Raw genomic sequence first — 24,123 nt, forward strand, 5'->3', positions numbered from 1 at the left:
GGCGAATGCGGGCGCACTGCCGAGTTCAAAGGGCACTGCTGTGGACGGCAGCACCCCAATAACATTCAGCCCTATGCTTCCAGATGTCCATGGAGTGATCTCTGATCAGATACAGCAGCGATTGAGATTTAGAGTTTGCACTGCAACCAACCCGACCTCGGCAAGGTGGTTCCAGACTTCCAAACAACATTCAGATCACCGTCATGAAGGGTCTCAGGCTGAAACCAGCCCATTGGTGGAGCAGCAGGAGTCTGTATTAAAGGCTGGAGCATGTGCCTAGATGTCATCCAATTACACCTGCAAGCCTGAGAGACTATTTGCTGCTTGACAACAAGAGACATGACCAGTTTATCCATTATACTCTGTGGTTGAGTTGAACTTAAGTTTGAGTGGTTTGCAGAACAAGAAAGTCAGCAAGAACAAACTGTGAAAGCATCCACCAGGTCCAAGGAGGTAGAACCAAAGGCCAAGAGTTGCAAACAAAAGACCACATGGCAGACCTGGGGCACTTGGAGCATGTTGATAGGGCTTTGGAGTCAGATTCCAAGATCGGCCATATATCAGTGGATCTGTTGAACAATCATTGGCCAAAGCCTCTCCGTCGCCCCATCTGTTAACTATATATAAGCCTGAAAAACCAGAGTGACTTTGCTGCAATTGAAGGGAAGCGTGGCCTGGTTAGTTACTCAGAAGATGACAATCAATGTGGGCTTGACCACTTGCAAGTGACTATAGGTATACTGTCTGCGTATCTATTTAATGGATAAAGAGTTTGTTAAGTTTCAATAGTGTACTCCAACTGTAAATTACACTAAGTTTTGACAATATAACTTACAGTCCAAGTACATCAAGTCATGACAGTGTAACATATAGTTGAAGTATATCCAAATAAACGGTTATGGGTTGACTTCTGTCTGACAGGTTTAGTCATGTCCTTAGTAAACCTTGTGTCCAAACTGAGTAACAAGTACAAGCTGAGGATTGGTGACCCAAATGGGACACAAGCCGAGTGATGTGGCTCAGTCTGATAGAAAAACAAACCTGCAGAGAAGGACCATGAACGAGCTTGTTATGAAATATGTTGCAGACAAATTACCCCTGATGGAGGAGTGGGTTCGGGATATACTCAATTGTCCCGAGGGTCCAATGCATAAGGCTGAGGAATGGATGTGGGAATTCATGTGTAAACCAGGAATTTTAAAAGCAGTTTGGTTAATGGCCTATCAGAGGCAATTTAAAAATGATGAGTGTGAAAAGATTCAAGTAACAAAATAGACAGAGAAGTTGAAGGTTAAAGCAAGTTGCACAGAAGTTGTGGTGGACAGGGTGTTGAAGGAGAATGGAGAGGAACTTGAGAACTACTAGAGAGGGCGATGGCGGCATAGTGGTAATGTCACTGAACTAGTAATCCAGAGGTCCAGACCAATGCCCTGGGGACATGAATTCAAATCCCAAGCTGGTGGAATTTAAATTCAATTAATTAATTTTTAAAAATCTGTAATTGAAAGCTACATAATAGTCAATTGTTGTAAAAACCCATCTGGTTCATTAATGCCCTTTAGGAAAGCAAATCTGCCATCCTTACCTGGTCTGGCCTACATGTGACTCCAGACCCACAGAAATGTGGTTGACTTAACTGCTTTCTGAAATGACCATGTAGGCCACTCAGTTGTCAAGGGCAATTAGGGATGGGCAACAAATGTTGGCCTTGCCAGCGGTGCCCACATCCCATGAAAGAATTTTTAAAAATGAGAGAGAAGGTGTATAAAAGAATAGTATCTGGAGAGTCAATGTTATTTGAGGACAGAGAGAGATAGTTGGAAGGATGCTATCAAAGGGCAGGAGTGGAAAAAGGATAAGATGGAAAACAAAGATTTAAAGTCTGCCATCAGGGTAGTACAGAAACAAGCAGCCATGCAAGGTAGACACTTGGAGTTTGTGGGTTACCGCTGGAGGAAGGGTGGGCCCAAAAGGAAACAGTCTGCAAAGCAGAAAAGTGGACACACAGATCCACTTGCAGGCTATGAATAATCCTGGGGAAGGAACATTGAATAGCGATGAAGGAGAAGAATCAGATGGGGGTCAGTCAGAAAGGGTAATAACTGACTCCCACCTGAGTTAAGAAATAAGTTGAAAGGGACCACAGCAGAAGTTAAAAACTGCTGTGAGAAAAAGAAATCGGCAAAAAGGCAACTGGATTTTGTTAGCTTGATAAACACTAATGCTACAAGAAAGGAATATAGAGACTAAAAGTTAAAGGAAAAGCCGGGGCCAGGAGTTAATTTTGATTACCCCAAAGAGCAACACACTTGCACAGTAGAGGGTGTATGGGAAACAGGGAGGATTCTGGTTCAATGGGAGGATATTTATGTAGACGGATCCAGCACTGTAATTGAGGTAAAACAAATGAGTTAGCCCTCAGAAAGAATAAGTTAGCCCTCAGAAAGGAGCAACACAAACCCCCAGCCAAAGGAGATGAGGTACTTCCTCTAGTGTTAATGGGTATCAAAAGCAATGAGTCAAAGGGAATGGAATACTGCCTCACAGGTTGGTAACAGGAAGACCAATGAAGGCCCCAACTTATTTGTTTCTTCCCACATGGACAAAGAGGCAGCAAAAGGACATAACAAGGGGATAGATTTCTAAAGGATCCATATGAAACCTTGTGAGGACTGTATTTAAGCTCCACACATCAGATCAGGAGGGCTCATCTAAAGAATAAGTTGTTGCTAACTTCCAATAAAACACAGGGATGGGAAGCAGGCTAACAAGTGATAGAACTAATGCAAGGGTAGGAGTGTTCAAACCCTTGTATAAAGGGCCATATGATATCGTGGACAAGGCCAGTCCAACGGTCCATGCCGTAAGGTTATCCAAAGCAGTCAAAAGGTTCCATAATAACCAAATGAAGTTTTATGAGCCCTCAGAGAAGCAGACACAACTGCAAAGAGCAATTCGCACCACAAAAAGAGTCCCACAGAGCCTTTGGGATGAAGGTGACCCCGCATATCTGGACAATCTGGTAGCTCCAGTTCAACAGATACAGTATAAAATAGAGGAAGGGAACAGTGACGAAAGTGACACTGACCATACAACCTTTCCTCAGAAAAAGCTCTTCATAGCCAACAGAAAAAGAGGCTCCGGAGAAAGGAAAATAATAAACAAAAGAAGGAGGAAGCTAAAGATACGCTAAACCCTTTTCCCCCAAAACCAAAGAAGCCAGGAAGACAGACAAAACCCCCTAATAGATATAGCCCTTAGAAGGGATAAGACACCATGATGTAAGGAAGGAGGAAAAGCCAAAAATAATTCTCTGCTTCTGTTCCCTTCTCTTACAGGTTTGAATGAAATCAGAATAAACAAAGTTATTGTGCCTGTAGCTACACCGGGTGCTATGTTTCACAGACATGGAGGCAGAAGGAGTGATGTTCGTTCTTATGCTACACGTCTACCAGACAATCCTTGTAAAAAGATGCCGGCCTCCATCACAATTAGCGCGGGTCAACCTCAGGGAAACACTTGCTAGGCATACTCGCTTTCCCTCTGGTACCCCATATGTGGTCAGCTACTGTGGTATTACAGTTTATCATTGGCCCTTGACACTTGGTTTCCCTCTCAACTGTAATACCACAGTAGCTGACCACATATGGGGTACCAGAGGGAAAATGCGTACAGTAACATTGGAACATAGGAAATAGGAGCAGAAGTAGGCCATTCGGCCCCTGAAGCCTGCTCTACCATTCAGCTAGATCATGGCTGATCTTCTACCTCAATGCCATTTTCTCACACTATCCCCATATCACTTGATATCCTTAATATCTAGAAATCTATCGATCTTTGTCTTGCATATACTCAATGGCTGAGCCTCCACAGCCCTCTGGGGTACAGAATTCCAAAGATTCACCACCCTGTGAGTGAAGTAATTCCTCCTCATCTCAGTTTTAAGTGGCCTACCCCTTATTCTGAGATCGTGTCCCCTGATTCTAGGCACCCCCTAGCCAGGGGAAACATCCTTCCTGCATCGACCCTGTCGAGCCCTGTAAGAATTTTGTATGCCTCAATGAAATCATCTCTCATTCTTCTAAACTCTAGAGCATATAGGCCCAGTCTCCTCAATATGCCTAATATATACTGGTGGGTGAGAGCCCTCAAGGTATTGGTGGTTGAAGAACAGTAAGCGCAACAGCATGTTATTAGCAAATAGGAACACCCAACAGCAGGTTGTCATGAGAATCATTTGGAAAGAGAATGAGGGGACATTTGTGCATGTTAATCCACAAAGGGGTGATAGTGTAGACCTCCTTTGAGTGACACATGTACATTTGGGTCTGGAGGAAATAGCACCCAAATTTCCCTAATGATTAGGTACGATGGTGATGGGAATTTCGAAAATGTCCCACACCAATGGTGAGAGAAGAATGGTTCATGGAGTAACCCCTAACACACACGTAAGTGTGTGGGAGGAAACATGCAGGCAGTAGAACTGGAAGTGCATCACAAACTGCCTGTCCTCACTAAGTCTCATTCTGAAGGTGAATGTCCAATCCAAACTGAGGGACCTACTAACGGGTTAGTGGTTATCCCGAATGAAAATGGTAGCAGCCGCCATGGAACCTGACCCTGGGATTGCCGGACCCGGCCTTCCTAGGGGTGGGATAAGTCTGGCGACAGCCTTCCTGCCCAGAGACCAATTGAGGCCCATAAGTGGCCTATTAATGGCCACAAGGGCCTCTTCCTGACACTGCTGGGATCTTACCAGCAGAGCGGGGGCCTCCTCTGTGGGCAACTTGTGGAGGAAACCTTGGAAAGTGAGGCACCCTCCCTGCGGGCTTTGGGGGTGGGGGGCCCTCCTCTGTGGGCAACTTGTGGCCCACAGAGGACCCTCGCCGGGAACCAATTCACCCCCTGGGACCACCCCCCCCCCCCCGACCCCCGCCAGACCAAATGCCCACCCCACCCCAATCCCCCTCGCCAAGGCCTTCTGGACTGGCCCTGGTGACCCCACCTCATCCACCTCTTCTCTGGGCTCCAGCGCTGGATTTTGGTCCAAGGCCTCTGCAGTGCCAGCAGCAACCACCGCTCCCGATGGCACTGCCGATACTGCTGGCCTGCCGGCCCTTTGATTGGCCAGCAGCTCTTGGGGGTAGGGTCTCCATCCCGATTAAGTGTTTAAAGGGACAGGGATCCCACCGCCTTGAACATTGACCCCAAATGATCCGAGGATCGTTCTGGGGCTCAGAAAAAATGCAGAGGTGGAGCTCCCCCTGAATTTTCAGACCGACTCTGGAAGCCCCACCTCCTGCATAAAACCCAGCCCAATGTGTGCAGTTTGTATGGATCCTGGTTGGTAAAAGAAGCACAGGAAAATCTAAGGTTAATAGAAAAGGAATGTGCCCCCACATGGGTGGAAAATAAATACCTTAACATATTGGGAAAATATCACAAGGACATCTTCATATGTTCCCTGCATAGCCTTATAGAAGTCTATCCAGTTAGGCACTAGTGTGAGGCAAAGTCAGACCTTACTACGTTAGGCCTAGTGCTACATTTTCCAGTGATACTAATGGAAAGCCACCTTTTCCAATCTATAGGTTGGAAAACACTGGACTTAGCAAAGAGAACATGCATATACCACATTATCAAAATCACACATATGTGATCAATAACAATGGAACCTGAACAGCAGCAGAGATGCAGAAAGCATGGACAAACAATAGTCTGTCCACATGAAATTGTCCCAGCTGATACATCCATGTGTGGGTTTAATCAAATCAAGAAAACCATTAATTGTACAATGGAAGTTCTAGGGGAAGGATTCTTTAAGATGTTATCTGCTTATAGGGGGAAATGGAATATTGTGTTACTAATAATCAACAGAGTTATCAACATGGGAATAAGATCTGTCTGTTACCAACAAGTGCTTTTGTTTTAAACCTACTCAGCCTGTACGAATTGGGGGACGGAAATTAATGAATATAAATGTACATAACATTACTGAATTTGTCCACGTAATTTATTCATTAAAGAATGACTTGAATAAGTATGTGCAGAAATTCAGTTATGATATCCCACCTTCACCAGAGCATTTGGAAAGGCTGATTATATTGATTAATCGATCAAAAAAAACCGTTACTATCAGATGCAAAAGCATAACCAACTGATTCCAAAAGAAAGTGACAATATTAAGAATACTACACGTTGGTGGGATGTTGGAACAAATGTGCAGATACACCCTTGGGTGAAAATAATTTCTCATGTACTGACTGTTGATTGTGGTGAGCTTGTTGGCTGACCTAATCCAATGGCAGAGGTAAAAGCAGAATAAGTGGCTTTTTAAACAGTGACAAGAAGTGATGAAGGGACAAATGAAGATGGCAGTCTCTAAGTAATGTGATTCTTAAGACACTTGAGGGAGAACTCGTAAGTCTGAGAGACTATTTTCTGTTTAACAACAAGAGACTTAGCCAATTTATCCATCATGCTCTGCAGGCAAGTTGAACTCAAGTTTGAGGGTGTTTGCAGAACAAGAAGGTCAGCAAGAACAAACTGTGAAAACATCTACCAGATCCAAGGAAGTTGAACCAATTGGCCAAGAGCTGCGAACAAAAGCCTATATGGCAGACGTGGGGCAGCTGGAGAGTGCTGCTAGGGCTTTGGGTTCAGATTCCGTGAACTGTCGTACAACAGTGGATATGTCGAACAATCATTGACTGAAGACTCTCCCTCACCCCATCTGTGAACTGTATATAACTCTTAAGAACCCAAGTGACTTTGCTGCAGCCAAAGGGAAGAGTGACCTGGTCAGTCACTAAGTAGACTACAGTCAACGTGGGCTTGACCACTCACAAGTAATTGTAGATATACTGTCTGCGTATCTGTTTAATGGATAAAGAGTTTGTTAAGTTTTGATTGTGTAACTTATAGTTGTAGTACACTAAGTCTTGACAGTGTAACTTACGGTCGGAGTACATTAAATCTTGACTGTGTAACATGTAGTTCAAGTACATCCTAATGAATGATTGGGGTTTGGCTTCTGTCCGACTGGTTTGTTCACGTTCTTTGCAAACCTTGTGTCCAAACTAAGCAACAAGTACGAGCTACACACCGTCAGCAGATCCTTAGTTTTGAAATAATGTCCATTACCCAGGAGATGTCCCAGGCTGAAACCTCTCACTGAGCAGCAAATGTCCATGAGAACATCTAACAACCCAAAGCTGGTGCAGGCTTCCTTTGTGTGATTTGACATTTATACCTTGAGTAGACACAACCACTTGAGTGACTGAGCTCTACAACCACAAGCACACCATGTTATTTGAAACTATGAGCTATTAGATGCACACAATGAAAACAATGAGGGGTTTCTATGTGTGGATCGTATAAGTGAGGTTGTTTCTCATTTTAGTGTTTGACTCTGACTATAAAAAGGGTTTACCTTTTGTGCAGATTGGCTGCTTCTCTGTCCATGTTCCATCATGTTGACAGGTTCTCTGTACACTCCCGCTCAGAACAAACGAATAATTGCAGGTGAACTGCACAATGGTGCCCACGGTCGCATAGCCTTGCTGTATCTCCCCACTTCCTGGGAGAATTCTTCGTTGCCCATTCCGTGGTACACCAGGGTCAGTACAGCTCCTACTTTCTGGAATTAAAGATCAAAGTAATACTATGAACAACTGTCAGAATAGTTCCTGGATCATGTTGAGGAATCAACTCAGGCTGCACCTTATCAACATCACTCTATATACCCAAGACATCAAACAGCCTCAAATTGACAAAAAGGATGTGATCACTATCGCATATTGTGTGTGTGACATCTAGGTCATATTCTCTGTGACCAGTACAATATATTATATGTGTGATCAGCAGACAATACTGCGAGACTAGAATATCATGTGTTTGTAGCCAGGAGGACATACTGTGTTATCCTGCTCACACATGTAGAATGTGTGACTGAAGGACTGTGTGTGTGCAAGACCAGGAGTGACCAGTGTGACCAATGGGACATATGTGTGTGACCAGGAGGACATATTGTGGTAATTACTGGTTTAAGCGCATTTTGCGTGCCACACACACAGGGCTGAATTTTGTGCCCCCAGCGGGGCACCCAGCACCAAGCTAAAAAGGCAGGGAGAATCCCACCTCGGCCAATTGGAGACCCCCACCACCACCCACGCAACTCTACGGCGCCAGGCCAATTAACAACCCTGCGTCGGGATCCCCGTCCCTTTGAAAAGGGGGATCCCACCTCCAAGAACTGCTGGCAAATCATAGGGCTGGCAGCTCAGCAGTACCACTGGAAGCAGTGGCCACTGACGGTACTGCAAGAGGCCTTGGCCCCAGGCCCAGCACTGCAGCCCATATCCAAGGTGAGTGAGGCAGGGTCACCAAGGCCAGACCAGCAGGCCCCAGTGAGGGTGGGCTTTTAGTGCAGGGGGAGGCTGGTTCAGCAAGGTGCAGGTTTTCCTGGCAGGAGCCCTCCGTGGCCCACAGATTGCCCATGGAGGAGGGTCCTCCCCACCAAGCCCGCAGGGAGGTCACCTCATTTTTCTGGGCAACATCACGGCATGGCGGAGGCCCCCTCCCCCACCACTGATTAAATCTCGTAGGCATAACTAAGGCCACAACTTAGACCTCATATGACTTAGAAGCAGGAGTAGGCCACTCGGCCCCTCAAGCCTGCTCCGCCATTCAACAAGATCATGGCTGATCTCCTGTCTCATTTAAATAAAACAGGTGGACTGTCAGCAGTACAGATGCCATTTAAAGGGAGCCAAAACGTCTTAATGTGAAAATGCATATTAGTTACAGGCAACTGCAGGCAGAGCAGTACTGCAAGAGCTTTTTTTTTATTCATTTGGGGAATGTGGGTGTCGCTGGCTATGCCAGCATTTTATGTTCATCCCGAATTGCCCTTGAGAAGGTGGTGGTGAGCTGCCTTCTTGAACTGCTACAGTCCATGTGAGGTAGGTACACCCACAGTGCTGTTAGGAAGGGAGTTCCAGGATTTTGACCAAGCGACAGTGAAGGAACAGCGATATAGTTCCAAGTCAGGATGGTGTGTGACTTGGAGGGGAACTTGCAGGTGGTGGTGTTCCCATGCATTTGCTGTCCTTGTCCTTCTAGTTGATAGCGGTCGCGTATTTGGAAGGTGCTGTCAAAGGAGCCTTGGTGAGTTGCTGCAGTGCACCTTGTAGATGGTACACACTGCTGCCACTGTGCGTCGGTGGTGGAAGGAGTGAATGTTTGTAGATGGGGTGCCAATCAAGCTGCTTTGTCCTGGATGGTGTTGAGCTTCTTGAGTGTTGTTGGAGCTGCACCCATCCAGGCAAGTGGAGAGTATTCCATCACACTCCTGACTTGTGCCTTGTAAATGATGGACAGGCTTTGGGGAGTCAGGAGGTGAGTTACTCGCCTCAGGATTCCTAGCCTCTGACCTGCTCTTCTGGCCACAGTATTTATATGGCTACTCCAGTTCAGTTTCTGGTCAATGGTAGCCCCGAGGATGTTGTAAGTGGGGGATTCAGCGATGGTAATGCCATTGAATATCAAGGGGAGATGGTTAGATTCTCTCTTGTTGGAGATGGTCATTGCCTGGCACGTGTGTGGCACGAATGTTACTTGCCACTTATCAGCCCAAGCCAGGATATTGTCCAGGTCTTGCTGCATTTCTACATGGACTGCTTTAGTATCTGAGGTGTCACGAATGGTGCTGAACATTATGCAATCATCAGCGAACATCCCCACTTCTGACATTATGATTGAAGGAAGGTTATTGATGAAGCAGCTGAAGATGGTTGGGCCTAGGACACTACCCTGAGGAACTCCTGCAGTAATGTCCTGGAGCTCAGATGATTGACCTCCGACAACCACAACCATCTACCTATGCACTAGGTATGAATCCAACCAGCAGAGTGTTTTCCCCCGATTCCCATTGACTTCAGTTTTGCTAGGGCTCCATGATGCCATACTCGGTCAAATGCTGCCTTGATGTCAAGGGCAGTCACTCTCATAGGAACATAGGACATAGGAACATAGGAAGATAGGAACAGGAGTAGGCCATTCAGTCCCTCGAGCCTGTCCTGCCATTCAATGAGATCATGGCTGATCCCCGGCCTAACTCCATATACCTGCCTTTGGCCCACATCCCTTAATATCTTTGCTTTACAAAAATCTATCTCAGATTTAAAATTAACAACTGTTCTAGCTTTAACTGCTGTTTGTGGGAGAGAGTTCCAAATCTCTACCACCCTTTGTGTGAAGAAGTGCTTCCTAACATCTCTCCTGAATGGTCTTGTCCTAATTTTTAGACTTTGCCCCCTAGTTTTAGAATCTCCAACCGGTAGAAATAGTTTAGCTTTATCCAGCCTGTCTTTTCCTGTTAATATCTTGAAGACTTCAATCAGATCACCCCTTAACCTTCTAAATTCTAGCGAAAACAGGCCTAATTTGTGTAATCTCTCCTTGTAACTTAGCCCCTGTAGTCCAGGTATCATTCTTGTAAACCTACGTTGCACTCCCTCCAAGGCCAATATATCCTTCCTAAGGTGTGGTGCCCAGAACTGCTCACAGTACTCCAAGTGGGGTCTAACCAGGGTTTTGTACAGCTGCAGCATAATCTCTGTGTATTTATACTCCAATCCTCTGGAAATAAGGGCCAGCATTCCATCAGCCTTTTTGATTATTTTCTGCACTTGCTCGTGGCATTTTAAAGATCTATGCAACTGAACCCCCAAGTCTCTTTGGACATCCACTGTACTTAACTTCTTCCCATTTAGAAAGTACCCTACTCGATCCTTTTTTGGTCCAAAATGGATAACCTCACACTTGCCTGTATTGCTGCATTGAAATCCATCTGCCACAGTTTTGCCCACTCACTGAGTCTGTCAATATCTCGTTGCAATTTTATGCTATCATCTAGACCGTCTCCAATGCCGCCTAACTTTGTATCATCAGCAAATTTGGATATATGACTTACTATACCATCATCCAAGTCATTAATGAATAATGTGAATAATTGAGGCCCCAACACAGATCCCTGCGGGATACCACTAGTTACATTCTGCCAATCGGAGTACTTACCCATTATCCCCACTCTCTGTCGCCTACCACTCAACCAACTTTCCAACCATGTCAATAATTTGCCCTCAACTCCATGGGCTTCTACCTGAGTTAACAGTCTCTTATGTGGGACTTTATCAAATGCCTTCTGGAAGTCCATATAAATAACATACATGGACACTCCCCTCTCCACCACCTTAGTCACCTCTTCAAAAAATTCAATGAAATTTGTCAGGCATGACCTTCCCATTATGAATCTATCCATGAATCGCACCTCAACTCTTGAGTTCAGCTGTTTTGTCCGTGTTTGAACCAAGGCTGTAATGAGGTCAGGAGCTGAGTGGCCCTGGCGGAACCCAAGCTGAGTGTCACTGAGCAGGTTACTGCTAAGCAAGTGCCGCTTGATGGCACTGTTGATGACACCTTCCATCACTTTACTGATGATTGAGAGTAGACTGATGGGGCGGTAATTGGCCGGATTGGACTTGTCCTGCTTTTTGTGGATAGGACATACCTGGGCAATTTTCCACATTGCCGGGTAGATGCCAGTGTTGTAGCTGTACTGGAACAGCTAGGCTAGGGTGCGGCAAGTTCTGGAGCACAGGTCTTCAGTACTATTGCCGGAAAGTTGTCAAGGCCCATAGCCTTTGCAGTATCCAGTCTCTTGATATCATGCGGAGTGAATCGAATTGGCTGAAGTCTGGCATCTGTGATGCTGGGGACTTCAGGAGGAGGCCGAGATAGATCATCAACTCGGCACTTCTGGCTGAAGAATATTGCAAATGCTTCAGCCTTACATTTCGCACTGATGTGTTGGGTTCCCCCATCATTGAAGATGGGAATATTTGTGGAGCCTCCTCCTCCAGTTAGTTAATTGTCAACCACAATCACGGAAGGATTTGGCAGGACTGCAGAGCTTAGATCTGATCCGTTGGTTATGGGATCAATGATTAGTGTTGCCATTGGAGTCAAGGGGACTCAGGTTAAGGGAGTGATTAATGTTGACACTTGACAATGAAATCAAGGGAGTACCTACGGAGGTACAGAAGTTGGAAGTACAATCGTAAATATATTCATTATACTCGGATTTCTAATTTTATCTTCACAAGAGACAGAGCAAATGCCGCCACCACCCCCACAGAAATGTTGTTTCCACTTCTCAATACAAAGGGTGTTAGAGAGCCTTACCGCAGCGAGGTGTACTCATACTCCAGTTCCCGTCCAGTTGACAAGTGACAACGTTACTCCCAACCAGCTGGAAATCGGTGTCACAGCTGAAGTAGATCTGGGAGCCAAATCGGAAATCGTCTCCTTCCACTGAACCATTGATTGGGGCCGCCGGGTTCCTACATATCACCACTGACAGGTCACATAGTTGATAAACGCACTTTATTACAAACATTTAAAAACTCCTGCAGTCACGCAAATTCAAGAACATTTAATCGTTTACTTGATACTGAAAGACGAAGGGAATCTCGTCCTTTGGTACAGCCTCACCAAGTCAATGGCAGGCCTCAGATTCCTGGAACCTTCACCAAGTGAATAAATGGCTTCAGTCCCCTGGCTCCCTCACCAGGAGAATAAAAAACCTCACAGTCCTGGAGTCCTCACTAACAGAATGACAGTCATCAGTCTCCTGGAGTCCTCACTAACAGAATGACAGTCATCAGTCTCCTGGAGTCCTCACTAACAGAATGACAGGCATCAGTCACCTGGAGTACTCACTAACAGAATGACAGACATCAGTCACCTGGAGTCCTCACTAACAGAATGACAGGCATCAGTCACCTGGAGTCCTCACTAACAGAATGACAGGCATCAGTCACCTGGAGTACTCACTAACAGAATGACAGTCATCAGTCTCCTGGACTCCTCACTAACAGAATGATAGGCATCAGTCTCCTGGAGTCCTCACTAACAGAATGGCAGACATCAGTCTCCTGGAGTCCTCACTAACAGAATGACAGGCATCAGTCTCCTGGAGTCCTCACTAACAGAATGACAGGCATCAGTCTCCTGGAGTCCTCACTAACAGAATGACAGGCACCAGTCTCCTAGAGTCCTCACTAACAGAATGGCAGACATCAGTCTCCTGGAGTCCTCACTAACAGAATGACAGGCATCAGTCTCCTGGAGTCCTCACTAACAGAATGACAGGCATCAGTCTCCTGGAGTCCTCACTAACAGAATGACAGGCATCAGTCTCCTGGAGTGCTCACTAACAGAATGGCAGACATCAGCCTCCTGGAGTCCTCACTAACAGAATGGCAGGCATCAGTCTCCTGGAGTCCTCACTAACAGAATGACAGGCATCAGTCTCCTGGAGTCCTCACTAACAGAATGGCAGGTATCAGTCTCCTGGAGTCCTCACTAACAGAATGGCAGGCATCAGTCTCCTGGAGTCCTCACTAACAGAATGGCAGGCATCAGTCTCCTGGAGTCCTCACTAACAGAATGACAGGCATCAGTCTCCTGGAGTCCTCACTAACAGAATGGCAGACATCAGTCTCCTGGAGTCCTCACTAACAGAATGGCAGACATCAGTCTCCTGGAGTCCTCACTGACCGAATGACAGGCATCCGTCTCCTGGAGTTCTCACTAACAGAATGGCAGGCATCAGTCTCCTGCAGTCCTCACTAACAGAATGACAGGCATCAGTCTCCTGGATTCCTCACTAATAGAATGGCAGACATCAGTCTCCTGGAGTCCTCACCAATCTGCACTCAGTCAATTGTCCTGGGAGATTGCAGAGAAAGAATTCTCAGAGCTCGCAATCTCCCAGATCTGCTGGTAAAATTCACTGACTGTGCAATGTACTGGGACACAGGAGGTGGTGATTGTCTTGGCACTTCTCTTACAAATGGGGCTTCTACTAAACCTCTGCCAAAGTTAGGGCAGCAGAACAGGAGAAACATTGGGGAAATTCCTGATAAGAAGCCTTTCAGTTCTGCTTCAATGAGGCATCACACCATGACAAAGATTAGGGCATGTCGAGTCAGGCAGCAAATATTTGAATGAATAGCAAATTGGCTAAAAAATAAAAAGCAGACAGTTAGGGTTTAGGATAGTTATTTGGATTGGAGGAAGGTAGAAACGGTATTCCACAAGGTTAATACGGGGATAACTGTTATTCACAATTTACATTAATGCTTTGGGCTCAACAGAGAATTTGCAGATGATTCCAAACTGAGGAAGACTACAATATAATACAAAAGACATTAGAAAGCTTACACACTAGTCAGTTAAGTGACCCATTAACATAGACAAACATGCGGTGAGGCACTTTGGTTGAAAAAATAGGAACATCACCCCAGCTTACAGTCAGAGAGAGTCTATGCTGGCTCTCCACAGAGCTATCAAGTTAGTCCCACTCCCCTGCTCAAAACTCATAGCCCAGCAAGTCTATTTTCTTCAAGTGGCCATCTAATTTTTTTTGAGGTCATTGATCGTCTCCGCTTCCACCACCCTTATGGGCAGAGAGTTCCAGGTCATTTCCACCCGCTGTGTAAAAAAGTTCTTCCTCATATTACCCCTGCATCCCTTGTCCTTGTCTTCAATCTGTGTCCCTTAGTCCTTGTACCATCAGTTAATGGGAACATTTTTCCTTGTCTAATTGATCTAAACCTGTCATAATCTTGTACTCTTCTATTAAATCTCCCCTCAACCTCCTTTGTTCTTAGGAGAACAAACTTGGCTTTTCCAACCTAACCTTGTAAGTAAAATCCTTCATCCTTGGAACCATTCTGATAAATCTCCTTTGCACCCTCTCAAGGACCTTCATATTCTTCCTGAAATGTGGTGACCAGAACTGGATGCCATACTCCAGTTGGGGCCTAACCAGAGCTGTATAAAGGTTCAGCATAACTTCCCAGCTTTTGTATTCAATACCTCTATTTATGAAGTCCAAGATCCCATATGCTAAACTAACCACTCTCTCAATATATCCTGCCACCTTCAAAGATCAGTGCAGATGCACCCCCAGGACCCTCTGTTCCTGCACACTCTTTAGAAATGTGCCATTAAGTCGATATTGCCTATCCCTATTCCTTCTGCCAAAATGCATCACCTTACACTTATCAGTATTAAATGCCATCTGCCATCTCTCTGCCTATTCTGCTACCTCATCTATGTCCTGTTGCAGGTGGTTCATATCATTCTAGCTGCCACATGTTTGGTGTCATCGGCTTACAAAATAAAGAATTGAATGGCGTAGAAGAGCAAAAGAATGAGCAGGTGAACAAATTATTAAAAGCAGTATTGCAGGTCAGCAAGACAATTAAAAATGCTAATAAAGCCCTGGGATTTATTTCTAGGGGTATAGAATTCAAAAGTAGTGAAGTTATGTATAGCACGCTGTACTGGTTATAATTAGAAGTGTGCATAGTTCTGGTCTCTGAATTATAAAAGAAGACATAGAAGCACTGGAGAAAGTGCAAAAAAATTTTACAACAATGGTACCAGAACTGAGAGATTATGGCTATTGAACAACTTGCTATTGTTTTCTTTAGAAAAGAGAAGACTGAGAAGTGACTTAATGGATATCTTTATAATTATGAATAGATTAGACAGGGTGGATGTGGTGAGAATGTTTCCACTTGCAGGAGAATCCAAAACTAGAGGCCATAAATATAAGATAGTTAATAATTCTTCCAATAGGGAAATAAGGAGACATTTCTTCACTCAGAGATTGATTAGGAGGTGGAATGCACAGAAAGTGAGTGAGGCAAGTGGCTTAAATGCATAAATGCTTCCAAAAAGAAACTAGATGAGTATATGAGAGAAAAGGGAATAGAAAGACATACTGAAAGGCTCGTGTGAGGCAGGTGGAATGGGAGGAGACCCATGTGCAGTATAAACACCAGCATAGACTAGTTGGAATGAATGGCCTGTTTCTGTGTTGTTAATATTTTATGAAATCCTATGCTGCAGCCAACTGAAAACTTATCATTCTAATACATTTTACTGGCTACATTTTCTGCCTGAACTGTTCCAAGACCACACATATCATACCAATGGAATGTTTACTTGGAGTGAAAGTTTATTGCTAGAACAGTAACAGTAGGATGGGGGAGAGGGGAAAGAGTTCTACTATGTAGGAGGCAAAACAAAATCCTAAACCCTTTCATAAAAGAATGTGTTTAGCATTGCTTTACACATTGTGCACAGTAGAGTTTATCCCATATTATATCGGCACTATCAGTTTTTCTTCTCTTTCTAGGCTCTGAATTGCACACAGCCTTTTATCAGGTTAGCCAGCAGAAAGTAAACTTCCTGTGGCTTCTATGGACTTACGATACTATGTATCATAAAGGTGCAAGAGGATTCAAGGCAACTCTTAGAAAGCCAAGAATCCATAGCAAGAGACAGGCTCTGGCTGTTTAGTTCAAGTATCCTCTGTCCAGTCCAAAACGGAACAGGGTTAGAGTATCAAAAAGCAAAACATGGTTACTCATGTTTAGGTTTGCTTGTTGTCCATGAGCAAACAAGTGTACATTGTTTTTTTTTAAATGCAGCAATTGAAAAGTAATCTTTTGCAGTCTGGGTTTCTATGAGAATCATTGGTTGTTCACCATCAAAATGGAGCTATCCAGATCACAGGGACATGGGGTGTGGGGGGTTATTGTCAAAATTGAGCTATCCAGATCACAGGAGGAATGGATGATCACCCATCGCATGGCATCCACGTTTCCATTGGGATTCCCCAATACCCTACTGTAACTTGGGCAGAAACCCCAGAGAAACATTGTAGGCAACAGATCAGATGAACGCTGTCCCCGGAAAGTGTACCACATGGCATCATCAGATATCAATCAACATCCACATAAATCAGTCACTGGAAAAAGAAAACACATCAATAAAATGATACTGAAAGGAGCCATGTTCCATGATGGGGAAATAGTCACTCGATGCACTATGTGTCGAGAACTGTAAACATCTTCTTTATAAATAGGGCCTTTTCTCACAAGCTTAGCCAAGAGTTTTTTCAGTTTGTATCTCAGATCACCCCACATGGATGAGTCCCAGCTCCTAATATCTTTGTGATCTAGGTAAGTTTGGGAAATGAACAAGGTCCTGAAACCAATACACAAGTGGCGAACTAGTTTAATGTTTAAAATATGGAAATAATTTATTATAGAAAAAATGAAAAAGCAAATAATCTATCAGTGATGGTATACAATTATATGTTTGCAGTAGAACATCTTTATCAAACTTAAAGTAGTTAAAATAATTTTTAAAAATTATTTGGAACTAAAGTAAGCCTTTGTAGGTAATTTTTAAATCTATGCAGTATTCCTTCTGGCATTCTGGAATGCTAACTGGTAAATTGGTCTTAAACTATCTCCCCATTATTTTTCTGAGATTTCTAAACTGTCCTTACTCATTTCCACCTGCCAACCAATCTTTTTGATTAGAAGAGTCCCCTTTAAATATCCCTGAAAAGAGTTGTTGAGACATCCGAGATTTTGAATACCTGACCTTTCAACTTCAAAAACAGACAAGAATCTGACCATTAAATATAAACAGGACCAATCACAAAGACTGCATATACCTGAAGATAGTACATAAAATTATTTTTAAAGCCTGTCATCTGGGAGACAGTGCAAATAAACTTCACTGCATTGCATCAGGATCAGCTTGGTGTAGGATTCAGACTTTACCTGGTAATTAATCCTCCTAAGCACAATGAATGAGTTTCTAACAGTTACAGAACCAAAACAAAGACAAAAACTTTATTGTTGTCTCACAGAATTACAGTTTGGTTACACATAGCACACCGTGGAAATATTCCCCCAGTATCACTAAAAAATTGGTCACTTCCATTTCCATTTACACCCTCGCAAACAAAAATGTATCCATGTTTCTCCAAGATTACCACTGGGGCCATTTTGGAATGAAGTCTCTTAATAACTGGGTTTAGGCTGTTCCTTCCTTTATTCAGTGTATCACTACAGCAATGAAAATGTTTATTTAAAAATTCACATGTAGAAAGTTTCTAAAATTCATATGCAGCTGCTGGAAAATATTTAGAGTGATATTCCAGCAATGCCTTGGCTAGAAAAAAAACCTAAAGTGTTAAAAAATGGGAATTATTAATCCTGCACAAACTTTTATATCATAAATCCCAAAACTCCCTATTCTCTGATCAGCATAAAAATAGACTCAACTCAGGGCTTATACATTCTGCTTGTGCTGCTCATGGTCAACGGGAGCCAGCCGATTTACTCCCTATTTTCCATATTCAATGAATAGAGCTGGGTCTGCTTTGTTGTTTCTAATCCTTCACTGCCATAAAGTCCTTCCTACCTTAACATTCACCATTCTCCCACAGCTTTAGCCCTCCTTCACCAAACTCATCACCCCACTTCCCGCTCATTTGCAGCTCCAGGGTTCCAGTTGAGAAGTGAGCAAATAATTAAACTACACACCAATATATGGCTGAGTGAAAGATCGACTGTTGGACAGCCGAGGGGCTGAATCAGACTCAAAAAGAAATGGAGCAGGTTCTGCACTAGCCCCAGTGTCTCACAGAATAAATTCAGGTCAATAGGAAGAGACACCAGATTAAACAAAGGCTGAAAATATCATTTGGAATGAGCATGTTTCAGGTCCTGTATATTCTCAATATTTCCATAAACTCAGCAAGATTTAACTTACTGTGAAGTTATGAAGACTCCGGACAGCATATACCTACACACTAAACATTTGCACCAATGTTAATACTCACTGTTTTCACACCATTTGCCTGTATACCCAGCCAGACAGGCACACTTATAGTTAACTGGTCCAAGCTGGAGACACATTCCATCATGTAAGCAAGGGGATGAGGAGCACACTAAAGAACAAGAGAACAACAGGCACAGGTTTCAGTTTCCATTACACTCAAATCTGTGGCTCAGCTGCTCTAGTTAGCGGACATGTTATACTGTAAATGGGATTCGCAGGTTGAATTCCTGGCTGTGCATGGTGCCCTATTTAACCCTAAGCAGAGTTTCTGAAAGACAACCTACTTCCACCAATGTAATATTGCCTGTCTCTAATAATAAAAATAGAAAGTGCTGAAAATACTCAGCAGGTCTGGCAGCATCTGTGGAGTGAGGAACAGAGTTGATGTTTCAGGTCTGTGACCTTTCAGCAGAACCCTGTCTCTATGCTTGCATTAGTCCATCTGCTGCTGAAACCCTCATCCATGATTTGGTTACCCTCAGACTCGACTATTCCAATTCTCTGCTGGCTGGCAGGAGGCATCTTCTGCCTTTCATAAACTTGAACTCATCCAAAACTCTGCTGCCCGTAAACTAACTCACACCAAGTCGCATTCACCCATCGCCCAGTCCTCGCTATTCTACGTTGGTTCCCAATCTGGCATCCTCAGAATTTTAAAATTCTCATTGTTCCATTCAAATCCCTCTGTGGCCTCACCACCCCCCATCTTTGGAACCCTACAATCCTCCAAGAACTCTGTTTCTCCAATTTTGGTCTCATACATCCACCACTTCCTTCATCCCACCATTGGCAGCCGTGCATTCAGCCGTCTAGGCTCCAAATCTCTGGAATAATCTTCTAAATCTCTCCAGCTCTCTCTCCTTCTTTAAGATGCTCCTTAAAACTACCTCTTGGAGCAAGCTTTTGGGCATCTTTCCTGATATCACCTTATGTGGCTCGGTGTCAATTTTTCTTTATCTGATTACACTCCTGTGAGATGCCTTGGGATATTTTACTTTGTTGAAGGTGCTATATAAATGCAAGTTGTAGTTGTCTATAAACAGGAGGCAATAACGTTTGCATCTACCTGTGACTAGGCTCTTCATATGCAGAACCAGCTTCCATGTTGGCTGCAGGTGGGCCACAGTGTTTATATTAAATAAACCAGGCAAAATGATGCAGGTGCAGGGATTGGACTGGGCTTTGTGGCCTGATTGGATCAGGAACCCAGGTACCAATTTGATTAAAGGATCAATCTGTTGTTAAGACCGACCGCTCCAGTCAAAGCCCCCAATCAAAATATACGATTTTGATTGTGGTGGGAGAAACGCACTGATAATTCAATCCCGTCCCTCCACAGATCACCTAACATATCATTTTAAACTTTCCAAATTAAAGAAAGACCCAGCCAAATTGTACCATCTATTAACCCCTGAATGAGGCTAAACAAACCAGGTGTCTTTAAATCAACAAATTAACTGTTTAATCAGAAAAACTAAATTCTTAAACACCATGAAAATATAAACAACATTTAAAATAGAAGACAATTAGAGTCCTTGCAAATTACAGTCCAATGTTGCGTGAAGTCCTTACAGCCATCCGATTGGGAAAAAAGGTTCTTCCACAGTAGAACAGTCCGAGGTCTAATTCCAGCAGTATGTGACACTTTCCTTCCTTCAGTGAATTTCAACAATTAACGACTTGCAAACACTTTTTAAAATAATCAGTCTGACTTTAGAGTTTTTGAGGGATAAAAGATTGTCACAGTGTAACTTCCCTTCCTTTAGTTTAAATTACCAGAGATCTCTATTTTGGCTTGACTCTTTTAGAAGTTTGAGAGATAATAATACTTAAAGAGACTAAAATTCTCTTTGTTCAGTTTAAATGGCTGAGAGCTCATTTTTCAAATGCTACCACCAGCTGTCTGTCTGTGTTCTCTGTTAGAACAGACTGTCTTCAACTAAAAAGTCAGTTCAAAATTGAATTGTAACAAATGTATCGCTTGATACTCTGGCCCAGTGGCTGTATCCATGGTAACGAGAATGCACCCTTTGAATCACAGTCTCCAAATGGTTGTATCCAACAGCAACCAAAAATGCATTTTCTCCAACTCCTGAGGCTTGCTGGTTCTTAAAGCAGTACTGATCTTTTGTAAGCCTTAAAGGTACACCGCATATTCCCGGGGAAAAAAACCTACAGGACCATGGCACTGTCAATCCCAGTGGGAAGCAGTACTTGAAGGGACTACAGGGCAGAAAGAGAGCTGTAGCATCCATTATCAGATCCACACTCTCAAGAGGAGCTCTGCACCAAGTGGGAGGGTGGGGCTGTGAACTCGAGATCGGTCAGCCCAGACTATAAAGTTTTAAGTTTGGATACAATGCTGCATTGTGGCGCAGTGTGGGAGTGTGGTGGTGGGGGGGGGTGTTGAAATGTGGGGAAGGTGGTGGATGTAAGCTCTGATGAATTGAAAAGTGCCTTGCTGTCACACCAATGCAGTAGGTTTGTTTTAAATAGCAGCATCCAAAATGAAGTTTCTGCCATATTTTGTCCAATGATTTTATCTTGTTTTTCTTCTCTTGCAGTTGAATTATACACTGGATCATGGATCTGTGTACAATCAATAGTAAGCAACGGTAAGCCCAATGCCCCCTCCCCCACCATACATGCCCCTCCTTTTGTCAAATGTACTGCCTGTTGAACTGCCCCAGGGGTCAGGCTGGGATCACTACTGTTTCCAACTTTCTTCAATGAGCTGAATTCAGAAGCTCAATGTAAATTGGCTAAATCTTCTAATGCTGCTACACTAGAGGGACAGCTGATTCTGACCAGGCACTTTGAAAGTTACAAAACGATGCTGACAAAATATGTAAGTGCATCAAACATTGAAAGATGAAAGTTAATGCAGACAAGTGTTAAGTACTGCAAAAAGAAAGGAAAAATATCCAATACATGTACTCCAGGAATAGTTCTACAATACCCATGGATGAAGTTGAAACAGATCTGGAGCTCCTCGCATTCTCAGCCCTACATTTATTAAAAACAGTGCAGACCAAATCAACAAGACCAGAAAAGGTGTTAAACTACAAAGCCAAAACTGTAGAGTTCAAAACTTACACTGTCAGCTATGGCTCAGTATGTACACCTCTCACATCTGTGTTTGTAAGTTGTGGGCTCAAGCCCTACTCTGGAGATTTTAGCACAAAATGTAAACTGACACTCCAGTACAGTACTGAGAGAATGCTGCACTGTCAGAAGTGCTGACTTTTGATGAGATGTTAAACCAAAGCCCTGTCTGCCTTCTCAGATGGATGTAAACGATCTCATGGCACTACCTTATAGATAAGTCTGATGTCCTTAGGCAATATTTGTCCCTCAACCAACATCACTAAAATGGATTATCTGGTCATTGCTGTTTGTTGTACAAATTGGCTGTTGCATTTCCTACATTACAACAGTGACTATACTTCAAAGATACTTCATGTCAAGTGCTTTGGAATGTCCTGAGGTGCTATATAAATGAAAGTTCGTTCTTTCTTAGAGGATGTTTGTGATCAAACTATATGTGGCTCTGGTCAGATCGCACCTGAAGTATTGCGTCCAGTTCTGTTGCCCAAATCACAAGGGACACATTTAGGCACTAGAAGCAGCCCACAAAAGAACTGTGAGGCTGCTCTCTATTGTCAGTGCCTTGAGTTACAAAGAAAGATCAGAAAAACCTTGGTTTTCTCACCTTAGAAAGGAAGCATCTGAGAGGTGACCTGCTTGAGGTATCCAAGACAGTAAAGGGAATGGAAAAAGTAAATCTCGAATATTATTGCAAACTAAATGGTAGCAGTTGGACAAACAGCCACTGGTTCAAATGAGTAAAAGACAAGTTTAGGACTGATATTAGGCAGTTCTTCACGCAAAGAAGGATCACCACATGGAATGGACTCCCAGATAGAGAGTGGAGGTAAAATAAATGTCCATAACTGGAGTACTATATCATCTCTCTGGATGGATAATCTAAGATGACTCTCCTGATCCATAATTATATTGTAATCCATTTTTAAAATAAATGATTGTACTCTATTTTGTGAAACAAATGATCCAGCCCTCTCTTGAATTTGATGATACTCTCAATCTCCACAGATTCCCTCCGCTGTCTGATCACAAATCCACCACTCTTCCTATAACTTCAGTGAATCAAGACTGTCTGTTCACCTTCATTATTCTGAGCTCAGTCTGTGCCCCTAGTTAGAGGAAAGAAGTAAAGAAAAACAATTAAGAAGGCAAAGAGAAAGTACAAATTATCAAGGAATGTAAAAATAAAGTATTAATGCAAGTTAGAGTATAGAAAAAGAAAACCAACTTAGAACAAACTAAAAAGTTGATATAAATAATCTAGATTAAGATATCGCACAGCAGGTTGTGTGCCTAGACTGCAGTATGTGGGAGTTTTTGGATAGCGAGATTGTCCTGAGCGAACACATCTGCAGTAGATGTCTCTGTCTCAAATCTCTCCAGCTCAGCAGTTTGCTCCAGTCCTTGGTCACACTTCGTAGAGAGGTGCAGGTTCAGAAAGGTGTTGGTGTGACTGATAGTGTACAGAGCAAGGGAAACCCAGGTGAAATAGAGAATGAGGATTTACAGAAACCCAACCTATCTAACAGGTACATTGTACTTGTCAACTGTGAGGATAAGGATAAAAACTGTCGGATGGACATCCAGAATGCTGACCGTGGATGTCCAAAGGGGAGAGGAGGAAGAGGAGAAGGGGAACTATAATGTGGTAGTTGTAGTGGATTCAAAGATTAGGGGTACAGATAGCATTCTTTGTAAGCAAGATCAAGAATTCCTCATGGCATGTTGTCGACCTGGTGCCAGGATGAGGGACACCTGAAAAGGCTTGAAAGGATATTGGAGATGAAGGGAAGGATCCAGTCATTGTGATTCATATTTGGCCCAACAACATACGGAAGAATAGGAAAGAGGTCCTGTTTGGAGAGTACCAGGAATGAGGAGTTAAATTAAAGAACAAGACCTTAATGGCTATAATCTCCAGATTATTACCTGAGCCACATGCAAATTGACATAGGGATAAGCAGATTAGGGAGGTGAACACATGATTGAAGGAGTGGTGTGGGAAATAGGGGTTCCATTTCGTGGGACACTGGTGCCAGTCCTGGGACAGGGAGGATCTGTACCACAGGTTCCACCTGAACTAGGCTGGGACCAGGCTCCAAGCAGAAAGGATAAATAGGACGATCACAAGTTGGGGAGTGACGTGTGTTCAGTTGGAAAAGGTAGCATAAATAATATAAAAGCAAAACATGGCAGATGCTGGAAAACTGAAATAAAACCAAAAAGTGCTGGAAA

The 24,123-nt window shown here is 43.5% G+C and overlaps 1 protein-coding gene across 3 annotated transcripts in view; it reads right to left on the reverse strand.

Annotated features, from left to right (window-relative positions):
• The window catches only part of LOC137376949 (inactive serine protease PAMR1-like), a 166,687-nt gene that overhangs the window by 53,734 nt on the left and 88,830 nt on the right, over positions 1-24,123 (reverse strand). For all 3 annotated transcript variants that reach the window (XM_068045929.1, XM_068045927.1, XM_068045928.1), the window contains 3 exons: positions 18,785-18,892; positions 12,247-12,417; positions 7,433-7,639 (listed from right to left, as the gene is read on the reverse strand). In XM_068045929.1, the coding sequence (XP_067902030.1) occupies positions 7,433-7,639; positions 12,247-12,417; positions 18,785-18,892 (486 nt within the window). The remainder of the gene's footprint in view (positions 1-7,432; positions 7,640-12,246; positions 12,418-18,784; positions 18,893-24,123) is intronic.

Source organism: Heterodontus francisci, chromosome 14 (assembly GCF_036365525.1).
Source record: "Heterodontus francisci isolate sHetFra1 chromosome 14, sHetFra1.hap1, whole genome shotgun sequence".
Classification (NCBI taxonomy): Eukaryota; Metazoa; Chordata; class Chondrichthyes; order Heterodontiformes; family Heterodontidae; genus Heterodontus; species Heterodontus francisci.